Genomic DNA, 12,376 nt, shown 5'->3' with positions numbered 1-12,376 from the left:
TGATATTACAGAAGAAATTTATTGCCTCAAAAGTTTACTTCTACAAATTGAATGATTGAACAAAAACTTATTGGAAAAAAAAATGGTTTGACACATCTCACATATATTCCAGTGTGACAGTTTCACTTGATTGAGTACTGTAAACGTTGGTTTGCCGTCCCACACCACACATGCGTTTCATGACAATGAATTTTCAATGCCGATACAAAACGTATACAATGCTACAGAAAGTTTGTCTACTTTCAAATGTGCAGAGTTGCTGCCTCCGCTGCCCCAACCAACGGCTGCGGCACAGGGTCTTGTAGGTCGGGATTGATAGGAAACATATGACACTGAGCAAAATCTGCCATTAGTTGGTCCACGAGCGCAAGCGCTATTGCAGCTTCCACCATCGGCACAGCTGCGCCATTCCACCACGCAAAACATATGTAAGCAAGGACGAAAGATGAGAGAGTATGAAATGGCCTAAATTAGTACAAATTTTGCTATAGAAGACCATAGAAGACCAAATCACATTCCTAATGGATATGCTTCTATTTTTTTAGATTAATTATATCTAATAGCAGAAAAAAGGAAAACAAGTTCGAAAAAAGGAATGGGCATAGAGAATGATGCATCAGAGTTCACATATCATTCAGACGTACCTCGTGGAACAACACAAGGATCATGGCGACCACGGGCTATAAGTTCTATCTCCTTTTTTTCTCTAGTCACTGTATTCTGTTTCTTCTGCACAAAACCACCACGATGGATTGGTCAGTTAATTATAGTTTTCTGTTTTGACAAGAATTACATATACATGAAAGAAAGACCTGGGTTTGGCTCAAGATTCTCCTATTGACCATATATACAACAGGAATAATACCAAATTGTAGAATAGATATGATTAATGAATACGTAGCGTGGAAACCAATATTCCTTTCAAATTAGTACTCAGAGAGAGAAGAGAGAGAGAGAGAGAGAAAGAGAGGTCGGACATACTCCAATTGTAGCTGTTGGCTTGAAAGCTATTCTCATGTTTATGATTTCCCCATTGGATAGTCCTCCCTGATTGCCAGCATATACAATGTCAGTGTAGAAGAGATGCTCGACAAAACATTTTACCAACTTACACTACATTCAGAAGAAGTAACGGGAATCTACAAGTACCTGTGTCCCGCCAGAGCGATTTGTTCTGGTCCTGATTTTTCCTTGATCATCCAAATAGAACTCATCATTATGTTCACTCCCAGTTAAAAAGGTACCTGTTAGGTATAGTATTCGAGAACAAGAAGAACTTACTCAAAATATAGTTGGAGAAAAAAAATTTAAAAACTCCATCACAGTAGAAATTCTTGCAACTGTTCTTTAATCATCAAGTCCAGTTTAAGTACCCCAAAAAGTTTGAATATTAACCTGCAAATCCACTTCCAAATTCAAATCCCTTTGTTGCAGGTAATGACATAACAGCTTTAGCAAATTCAGCTTCAAGTTTATCAAAGACTGGTGAACCAAGCCCCTGAGATACAAGAAAATGATCGTCAATTCTCCATATATGACTTGATGAAGATTAAACAAATTACTGAAAGAGCAATACAACTTTGCAGTGGTTAAGGTCAAGAGCCTGCTCCCTAATCTAAACAGTTGAAGACATGTGCTTGCAGACAGAAACATCGAGAGAGAGAGAGAGAGAGAGAGAGAGAGAGAGAGAGAGAGACATATTACCGGAGGGCAATTTCTAACAATGCATGTGACAACACCACCAATGGATTGCCCTTTCACCCTGACAGCATCAATGGCTGCGATCATCTTCTCTGCATATTCAGGATCTGGGCACCTAACGATATTACTCTCTATCTGGCAATACGTCACAAAAGAAGAAAAAATAAAGGTTCAGTGAGTGAGCACACACAACTGATTAACCGCTCAAAAACACAAAATTCAGAAGAATTTTGATGAATAAGAAAAGATAAATGTGTGTCAATAAGTACTTCAAAAATGCACTGAGAGAAAATGAGTTAATCTAAAAAGAGCAATCAACAGACTGGTACTTGTCTTTCTTGCTTTGAATCAATTTGGATCTGAGATTCTGACATGAAACCTCAAACAACTCTGGATTCAATTACTAAGGGAAAGGTATTCCTATAGAGAGTCTGTCTTCCAATAGGTCAGCTACAGGTTGGAACCCATTAGGAGACACCTCATGAAGAGGGAAATTTTCTTCCCAGATTTGGGAGAGTGGATAATTTTGTAGTCAATAACTCAGGAAATGGAAGTAGATGTGACAACCCCATAAAAAAATTTGTAATGTAGCAATCGTAAAAGCCTAAAATGTCACGTTGCAAATTGAGGCACTCAAGTTTGTAGAGGTGAGATACTGTTTGAGTGTGAAATGAGAAGCATCCCGGTAATTACGTTATAGACTACAATAACATTCAGAGTTTAGTCTGCAGTTTAGTTACTCTTGTATCAACATACAACTCCCATTTTTTGTTGCTACTCTTGAATGGCTTGCTACAAAAGATTTTAAATTACTATCCATTATCGCACCTGATCAAGTGTCAAAGTGTGATGATCAACCAATTCCTGGGGAAGCACAACCTGATGAACTTGTGAAACATAAGCTAGGATCTGAAATGTGACAAACATTAGGGAAAAATCTTCAAACTTATGACAAGAATTTCAATCAGTAAAAAATGGTGCAGATGATAATTTATGGACACAGTTCCAATAATATCACTAAATCTATGACACACAAAATTGGCAACAGAAGTTTGGAAACTTTTCTTTCAATCAACAGGCAGGGCAACAATTATTAAAAGAATTCAAACTTCAGGTACTCATTCGCTATGGTCCAAGGACAGGGACATGAGTGTCATGTTGACAAGGACATGGGGTTCCCAGCAAGTCCACTTCCAAAAGCCTAAGCACTTGGACATGCCAATACATGTTTAATCTTTTTTAGTGGAAAATTTCTTCATTTATTAAGCCAATTATCACAGAAAATTAACATTAGTAACAACCATTTTTTCATTTTCAGATTTTCTTGAAAAAACTCTCAAGGTTTAAATAAGTTTGTAACTTTTCTATGCAAATGGAGATGTATTTTCGTAAGAATCCAAAGACGTCATTAACGTGGGTGGACACAACTGATGTGTCCTTAGATGTCATATACAGAACAGTCATAAGTCACTCAGTGACAACTGTAAGTCAGGTGTTTCCTGTCTATCTTGAATTTATCAGGTAAAATCAAAACTAATTATAGCAGGACACATTTACAATTTGACCAAAAGGAGAAAAACAATGATTAAATGACCTGGAGTCTCGGGTATCACCATGCAAGTATTCAAGGATACACATAGTTTACCACACACACCTCAGTTCCTGAGAAAGCCTTAAGGATTTTCTTGGCAAGGGCTCCAGCTGCAACTCTTCCAATTGTTTCTCTAGCAGAAGATCTACCACCACCCTTCAATTACAAATTAGGTAGATTTATGTATCTGAAATTCCAAATACGATTGTGAACCTTTAATCGTTAAGCTTAATACTATTACCTGCACTGATCTGATACCATACTTTTGGTCATAAGTTCGATCAGCATGTGAAGGCCTATAAGCTACCGACATTTCGTCATAATCCTGAAATTATAGCGACAGAATTATTTCCATGCACCATAAAGAATGTCATCTGACTCAATTATACAGAGTATAAATGTGATGGTTAATCTACGGTATCCTATATATCATGAGTCAGTGAAAATACTAGAAAAATATCAGTAAACTCTTTAACCAGTTCTGGCACCCAAAATACAAACTTTTTAATCAAGCTCCACAGCCCTCACAATGTGTTCGTCAACTTATCTAATCAGCCTGGAAAATGTTTGGGCACCTCAAACAAGCATCATGCATCCAACACATTTAATACAGATATGCACTTCAATACATTTAAGTTTGTCTAGTTTCAAAAACGATGGTCGCATGATTAAATAGATTGAAAGCTACAAATTCCATAGGCCAGAAAAAATAAAGGTAAAAACCACGAGCGAAGAAATATTAGTCTTTAAACCCTCCACCCATTTTCATTCCTCTTCATATATATGCCCTCTAACATGGGATACTTACACGTCCTCTCTGATCAGTATTTGGTACAAGCACAAGAATTGGTGTCCCAGTTGTCACTCCTGCAGTCAATTATAACATCAATTGGAGTACATGCCAATGAAGACAACTACAAAAGGAACACCCCTTTAAATAAACACACAAATTCCACAAAGATCTAACCTTCATGAACTCCCGAAAGTATTCGGCATGTGTCAGTTTCCTTCCTAGGGGTAGTAATTCGACTCTGACCTGGCCTCCTGACAACCCATAAGAATTTTGCATCAAAACAAACGAGAATTCAACAAATTTAGAGGAAGCTATCATGATTCTTGCATAAAACGATCTACACTAATGTCCCGATATAAACACCTATACATCTAAGGAAACTAATTATGCCAGCATGCAATGATCCCAGACCAAAAACCTCACAAACTCTACGATGAATTGAACATGTAAAAGACATACTAGTAAAATATCCTTAAATTGAACGTGAAGTAGGCATCAACCCATTACAACTGTCATAATGCACAAGTCAGGTGCATCGTTCAGCTACCCGAAGAACTTTAAAATGAACATGAAAAGGGCGAGCCCGGTATCAAATACCTTCTGTCAAGGTCACCTTGCAAATCTTCTACGGAGAGGGGCATACGAGGAGGGCATCCATCAATTACACAACCAACACCACCACCATGAGATTCCCCAAAAGTTGTAATACGAAAATGATTCCCGGTAGTATTCCCAGCTGCCTGCACCTCTGAAATTCAACACCAAGACTTTCAGAATTGATCTAAAAGTTGTAACTGACTACTCTCTCTAACGTATCAAAATTCCATTTATTTCGAAATTTATATTACAGCAGACCCAATTGTTTCTTTCAATCCCGGGAATAATTCGACCGAATGTAAATATGTGTACTTAGATTTTAGAACTTGGGTAGTTATCGCAAAAGCTAATTAAAGTAAAGTTATAGTCTTTAAAGTGAAAGATTCATGATTTTTGTGCACGAAACAATTTCAGTAGCTGCTGCAATGCAGATAACAAAATTCTCGCACATTGCAATCGAGGAAGTAGAAATTAAAACGACAAAGCTAATCTTTCTAGCTAAACAACACTGAGCAATCAAATGAACAAAAATCAGGGAGAGAGAGAGAGACTGACGGAGTTTCTTGGGGTTTCTCTGGCGGATCACAAATTGAACGGAGGAGGACGAGAGGGTCCGAAGATCGGAGGAGGAGCACAACCCAGAAAGCCCATCGGTCGTTGGAGCTCCGAGGAATGGTTTGGAAGCGAGAGAGGAAGCCATGGCAGTTGAACCCCCTGAACTGAAACTCTCAACCCACCAACCACCAAAAACAACGAGAAGAAATGGAAGAAGATGAGGAAAGATAAGAATTCGATTTAAAATATTTGGGTGATAAAAATGTGATTTGTATGGAAAATATGGAGGGAGTAGGTGGGCTGAGAATTTAGATGTGATGACTGATGAGTATGTTTTGAGTGAAAAGTCTCGTATTCGTGGCTGCCATACAATCCACCAACCAACTTCCACCTACCCCAAATCTCACAACTCCCCGTTCTTCAATCTTTTACCCCCCAAAAATTAAAGGTACTTTAACGAAAAACTCTGGTACTGTTTATTTCAACGAAAAATCATATTTTTACATTAAAATGTTAATTCTGTTATTATGTATTTTACCCTTTATTTTGTTTTTATCTTTAAAACTCAAAATTTTCAAACCCTTTTCATTAGTTTTTCTAAAAATAAACCTTGAATTATTTAATTTTCTATTTTCTTTTGGTCAATTCATTTTTTATTTTTCGGGAGCAGCTAACAACGTATCTTCACAAATCAAGAACTATAAGGATTAGAATCTGGACTGATTAAGAAAGAGAAAGAGAGACTCGGATATTTGGTTTGTGTGAGGTGAGTCAGAGATTTCTAAGTCCTTGGACTCCATAAAAACATGCAGACTTTATTTACATTACTTGCAACTCCATTTTTGGTAAAGAAACTCAACGTTAAGAACAAACATTGATATAACTTAAAACAATATGATATATAGGGCAGAGTCTTAAACTTGAACAACACAATGAACTACAAGCTAAAAAACATGAATACGTTCTCTTTTTCTTTTTAAAGAATCCTCGAAGATACAAGGGACAATTTTACTGAATCCAAAAAAGAAGTTACACCTAGTCAGGAGGGACATAAACCTTACCTTCCGAAATAAAAAAAGGTTAGAAAAAAGAAAGCAAAAATACAAGAAAATAAGGGGAGATACACTTAACGTGAAACAAACTTATAACTAAACATATAGAAAGAGAAGGAAAGAAACCACAACTGAGAAAACAAACGACAACAACAAATGCATAACATTGTAACTCTATATTTTCCTTATCATTTGTCTGATCGTTCCAACAATCTTAAGAAACAAGTCGGGCCTCCTTGTGATGACAACATCTGCAAGAACTACTCCCACTACCAAGTACCAACCCACTTCCACATCCGATCGAAACAATTTTCCAATCAAATTCAAATATCCCTGCTCAGCTAGAATCACCTTCGTCTACGGTTGAAGGTGGAAGTTGAGGGGCCTTAGGATTTCCGCTTTCTTTGGCAATGGATCTCCACACAACCCTGGGTTTCCCTCGTATGAAGTGATATTCAATGAAGTAAGTTGGGTTCCTTGTGGTATAAGACCTATGAGATTGTTGTGAGACACATTGAAATGGGCAAGAAAAGTTAGTTGTATCAGTTGTTGGGGGATTCGTCCTGAGAGCTTGTTTTGTGAGAGGTCCAACGATTCAAGCTTCATCAAGTTTCCGAAGGATGACGGGATAGAACCAGTGAGAATGTTGTGGGAAAGATTCAGCAAACGAAGCTCCTTAAGATTCCCAATGAATTCTGGAATCTTCCCTTCGAAGTTGTTGCTTGACATATCAAAGGATGCAAATTCTTTCCGAATCTTTGGATAGTATTGCTCCAATCCTTTTGTTGCTATTGTGAGTGAGTAATCAACACTGTTAACCATTGTGAATCCACTGACATCATAAATTATGTCTGTGTACATATATGCTGACTTATTCATAATAATATCTGGAAACACAGATGGAACCGCACCAGTAAAATTATTGTAAGCCAAATCAAGAATGTGCAACTTGGGAAAATCGACATTCTTTCTAGATTTTCCAATCACACCATAGAATCCGTTATTGCGAATTGCCAAAAGCTTAAACTCCAGAAGAGTCCCCCAACCAAATGGGAAAAACATCATCGAATCGATTGTTTGGCAAAACAAGATACTCAAGCATCATACAATTGGCCAATGACCTCGGCAACTGCCCCTGCAATTTGTTATGACTCAAATCAATCATCCTCAAACTGCTTCTGTTGTTGTATGTTTGAGGAAGCATGCCACTCAAGTTATATCTCGACAAGTCAAGGTACAGAAGCTTTTTCATATTGCAAAGCAATGGTGAGATTGCTTCAGTAAAGTTGTTGGTTGTAGCTGCATATTCTCGCATGGTTGGTGGAGGTATCGGTAGTGGTCCATGAAACATGTTGGACGAAATCCTTGAGCATATCAGGTTCAGCCAAGGAAGGACAAGTGGAGGTTGGTCTGAAATGAAGTTTTGAGAAACGTCTAATAATACCAAAGTTTATATGCTTGTGTTCCACATCCATTTTGGTACTTTGCCCTGGATTTTATTGCTAGAAAGGTCCAAACGCTCCAATCTCTTCTGATATTGTAATAACGATGGAAACTCTCTTACGTTGCAAAAACTCGATCCTAGAATGGTGAACTGTGGAACTGTTGAATTCACAATTCTGGATTCAGTGACAAACTTTAAACTGTTCCTATTTAATTGGAGTTGGTAAAGAAATTATAGATTTTGAAACATTTGAAACTCCAGTGTACCACTTAGACTATTCGAATGTAAACAAAGGATCTGAAGGTTTGTGAGATTGGAAAATGACGCAGGAATTGAACCATTCAGTCCATTAAAGCAAAATCTAGGCAAGTTAGTTGGCTAAAGTTACCTAGCCAAGATGGGATTGAACCGGTTAAATGACACCAACCAATCCTAAATACAGTTAGCTGGGTAAGATTGATTGGCTGAAATGTCTAGATAAGTGAGCTGCCTAAGATTCCCAGGTGCAGATGGAACCAACCCTTTCGAAAAATAGCAATGAGCTGCATCCAACTCTAGCAGTGAATCAAGCTTTCCTAACGAATAAGGTATGTTCCCGAAAAACTTGGTATAGGAAACTTTTAGAACCATGAGAGGACTAGTTAGATTAAATTCGGGAAAATATTCAGTCAGATCTCGGTTGAATCTCACACTAGGACTTTCTAAGTTTGGTAGTCGAAAAATTCTCACCGGAAATTCACCAAACAGGAGACAGTTCCTGAGGGCTAGGGTTGTCCGATGTTGCGAGTTTCAACAAGGGACGATTCTCATGTTTTGACAATCTATCGAGATTACGAGATAGATCAAGGTTTGTCAACTTGGATAACAGTGAAACTTGAGAAGGGACTTGACCAGAAAAGACAGAGCTAGAGAGATCAAGATGAGTAAGGCTTGGGAAATTCCTAATGCTAGTTGGAATTTGAGAGTAATTGAAGTTATTGTCAGAGAGGTTTAACCTTTGAAGATGAACAAGGAGGAAGAGGCTGCTATTGGTGTTGATAGAACCGTGGAGACAACTGCTGCCAAGATCAAGGCTAATCACATGACCCGTCTTCTCATCACACTTAACACCTTCCCATGAGCAGCAGGTGCTACTTTCTCCTTCAGCTGGTTTCCATGATGAAACCTTTGGATAAGCATCGGCAAATCTAGAAGCAGATTTGTCAATAAGAAAGCTGTCTTTGAATCGCAGCAGGGCGGACCTCTCCTCATCAGGGCAAGATGGATATTGCTTCTGCAAGGCGGAGGAAGATTTAGCAACAACAACATCATGAAACAACAACAAAACTAGTACTAGTTTTGAAACCATGCGAATGATGGAGATATCAAGTAACCCCATAACAATAACCATGCGAGCGATTTCTACGTATGGACGTGCAAAGTGACAGAAGTATTCATAGACTGGCATCAGTATAAAATTCTTCCGCAGTATAATTTCTAAAAGTCGAGAGTTCGGGTGTAACAAAACGAAATATCTCATTAAATCAAGAGTTGAACTTCTTTTCACATGTTGGATTTTGACGGGGGTTGCAGTTTGGAAAATTCAACATGTGCTTTGGTTTTGGTCCAATCCCATTAACTCAAGAGAAAGCAAGCAAGAGAGAATACTTCGACTTGGAGTTGAGGGCCCAACCATGGGGAAACCTCCACCAACTACATATGTCTCTTGGAAGTGTAGGTGATTCTTGCTGATGCGATTCTTCTACACTTGGGGAAGAGTTGGATGGCAGCAGGCAAGCCTGGCGTTGTGTGTTTGCAGCTTGCAGATTGCAGAGTGGGAAAAAGAACATGTATATGGATATATAGATATTTAGACAGAGAGACTAAATAAGATATCACTTTTTGAATATCTATATATCTATATGTCCATATATATCCGTATTGTGATAAACATCATTCATTTGACTGCTCTCTTTACACATATTTTTTTTTTTTGTGCAAACGACATTATTGAATACATCTAAACTCTTTGTACGAACAACATTATTGAATACATCTAAACTCTTTGTACAAACAACATTATTGAATACATCTACACTCTTTTTGAATGATCGCTCACATATTGTGGTAAACATCACAATACCCTACACTCTTTTTGAATGATCACTCACATATTGTGGTAAACATCATTCATTTGACTGCTCTCTTTACACCTCGAATAGCAGAACATTTGGATTTTTATTTTCTAAATTGGTGTAAAGTTAAATTAACATATTGGATTGGGTTTGTCAAGGTAGTTCTATTTAGGTAGTCAATTTGGATTTAAAGAGATATTTGATAGTTGAATTAAAATTAATACGAGTATAGACTGTAGAGAATAAGTCGGATGTAGAAAGAGATTATATATGGGTTCAAATAAAATTTCACTTTTTCATATCTTGTGACCAATGAAAAGGGGAGATTCCAGCTTTGGATTCAATTGAGTGAGCTGCGTTCAGTTTCAAAGTTGAAGTTCTCACATTTATTCCAGTGTGACAGTGTCACTAGAAAGTCGGTCTACTTTCAAATGTGCTAAGCAGCTGCCTCCATTGCTTCAACCAATGGCTGCCGCACAGGGTCTTGTAGGTCGGGATTGATAGGAAATATGTGACACTGAGCAAAATCAGCCATTAGTTGGTCCACGAGTGCAAGGGCTATTGCAGCTTCCACAATCGGCACAGCTGCGCCGTTCCACCAAGCAAAACATTTGTAAGCAAGGGCGAAAATGAGAGTTTGAAATTATGATGGCCTATGTAATTAATACACAAAGTGCGATAACGAAACAGTCTCAGGACAAAAAAGGTAGAGAAAGGCCTAGAAAGACTTGGAAAGAAGCTTTACGAAAAGACATCAAGTACTTAGAGCTAACAAAAGACTTGGTGCAAAACTGAGGACAGCAGCATTCTATGATTCATACAGCCGAGCCCCTTAGTGAAATACAGCTGTTGAATTATATCTAATAGCAGAAAAGAAATGAAAACAAGTTCGACAAAAGGAATGTGCATAGAGCATGATGGATGAGAGTTCGGATATCATTCACAGACGTACCTCGCGGAACAACACAAGGATCAAAGCAATCAAGGGCTCTAAGTTCTATCTCCCTTTTATCTCTAGTCACTGTATTCTGCTTCTTCTGCACAAATACCACAGAACCACCATGACAGATTGGGCAGTTAATTACAGTTTGATGATTTGACAAGAATTTATATATAAACGAAAGAAAGACCCGAGTGTGGTTCACAATTCTCCTATTGACCATATATACAGCAGGAATAATGAATACGTAGTGTAGAAACCAATATTCTTTTCAAATTAGTACTCAGAGAGAGAGAGAGAGAGAGACAGAGAGCGAGAGAGGTCAGACATACTCCAATTGTAGCTGTTGGCTTCAAAGCTATTCTCATGTTTATGATTTCCCCATTGGATAGTCCTCCCTGAATGCCAGCATATACAATTTCAGTATAAAGAGATGCTCAACAAAACATTTCACCAACTTACTCTACATTTGGAAGAAGTAAAGGGAATCTACAACAGGTACCTGTATCCCACCAGAGCGATTTGTTCTTGTCCTGATTTTTCCTTGATCATCCAAATAGAACTCATCATTATGTTCACTCCCAGTTAAAAAGGTACCTGTTACGCATTCAAGAACAAGAAGAACTCGCTCAAAATACAGTTGGAGAACAAAATTTAAAAAAGTCCGTCATACTAGAAACTCTTGCAACCGTTCTTCAATCATCAAGTCCAATTTAAGTACCCCAGAAAGTTGGTGAATATTAACCTGCAAATCCACTTCCAATTTCAAATCCCTTTGTTGCAGGTATTGACATAGCAGCTTTAGCCAATTCTGCTTCAAGTTTATCAAAGACTGGCGAACCAAGCCCCTGAGATGCAAGAAAATGAGCGGCAATTCTCCATATATGACTCAATGAAGATTAAACAAATCACTGAAAGAGCAATGTAACTTTGCAGTGGTTAAGGTAAAGAGTCTGCCCCTCAATTGAAGACATGTTCTTGCAAATAGAAACACGAGGTGAGGGGAAGAGAGAGAGAGAGAGAGAGAGTATACCGGTGGGCAATTTCTAACAATGCACGTGACAACACCACCAACAGATTCCCCTTTCACTCTGACAGCATCAACGGCAGCGTTCATCTTCTCTGCATATTCGGGATCTGGGCACCTAAATATATTACTCTCTATCTGGCAATATGTCAAAAAGAATAAAAAATAAAGTTATTCCTTTTCCTTATAAGGGAATGAGACAGTTATAAGGGAATGAGGCAGATTGGAAAGTTATAAGGGAATGAGGCAGATTGGAAAGTTATTCCTTTTCCAGGACTCCCATTTTTTGTTGCTACTCTCGAATGGCTTGCTACGAAAGTCTTAAATTAATATCCATTATCGCACCTGATCAAGCGTCAAAGTGTGATGATCAACCAATTCCTCGGGCAGCACAACCTTCTGAACTTGTGAAACATAAGCTAGGACCTGAAATGTGACAAACATTAGGGAAAAGTCTTCAAAATTATAACAGGAATTGCAATCAGTAAAAGAAGGTGCAGATGATATCAATAATGTAGCTAAATCTATGACACACAAGATTGGCAAGAGAAGTTTGGAAACT

The 12,376-nt window shown here is 38.1% G+C and overlaps 1 protein-coding gene and 2 pseudogenes across 1 annotated transcript; all 3 read right to left on the bottom strand.

Moving 5' to 3' along the window:
* On the bottom strand, positions 1-5,581 carry LOC137720406 (chorismate synthase, chloroplastic-like). Its single transcript, XM_068459474.1, has 13 exons — positions 5,238-5,581; positions 4,683-4,833; positions 4,260-4,336; positions 4,101-4,159; positions 3,534-3,617; positions 3,356-3,448; positions 2,530-2,610; positions 1,705-1,836; positions 1,396-1,498; positions 1,150-1,244; positions 982-1,047; positions 645-729; positions 1-400 (listed from the first exon to the last, which is right to left on the bottom strand). The coding sequence occupies exons 1-13, from the start codon at positions 5,380-5,382 to the stop codon at positions 243-245; spliced, it is 1,329 nt and encodes a 442-aa protein (XP_068315575.1). The 5' UTR covers positions 5,383-5,581; the 3' UTR covers positions 1-242.
* Positions 5,582-6,463: 882 nt separating this feature from the next.
* LOC137719736 (receptor like protein 27-like) lies at positions 6,464-9,123 on the bottom strand (annotated as a pseudogene).
* Positions 9,124-10,030: 907 nt separating this feature from the next.
* The window catches only part of LOC137721093 (chorismate synthase, chloroplastic-like), an 11,139-nt pseudogene continuing 8,793 nt past the window's right edge, over positions 10,031-12,376 (bottom strand).

This window comes from Pyrus communis, chromosome 16 (genome assembly GCF_963583255.1).
Source record: "Pyrus communis chromosome 16, drPyrComm1.1, whole genome shotgun sequence".
NCBI lineage: Eukaryota > Viridiplantae > Streptophyta > Magnoliopsida > Rosales > Rosaceae > Pyrus > Pyrus communis.
The sequence above is the reverse complement of the archived record's forward strand: the minus strand, read 5'-3'. Positions and strand labels throughout refer to the sequence as shown.

Excerpts from the sequence above, each read along its gene's own strand:
- LOC137720406 (XM_068459474.1), bottom strand. The coding sequence starts at position 5,382 with ATGGCTTCCTCTCTCGCTTCCAAACCATTCCTCGGAGCTCCAACGACC. Across the intron at positions 4,337-4,682 it reads CAAGGTGACCTTGACAGAAG|GAGGCCAGGTCAGAGTCGAA; the intron begins GTATTTGATACC and ends ATGGGTTGTCAG. Across the intron at positions 730-981 it reads AGCCAACAGCTACAATTGGA|AAGAAACAGAATACAGTGAC; the intron begins GTATGTCCGACC and ends GGTTTTGTGCAG.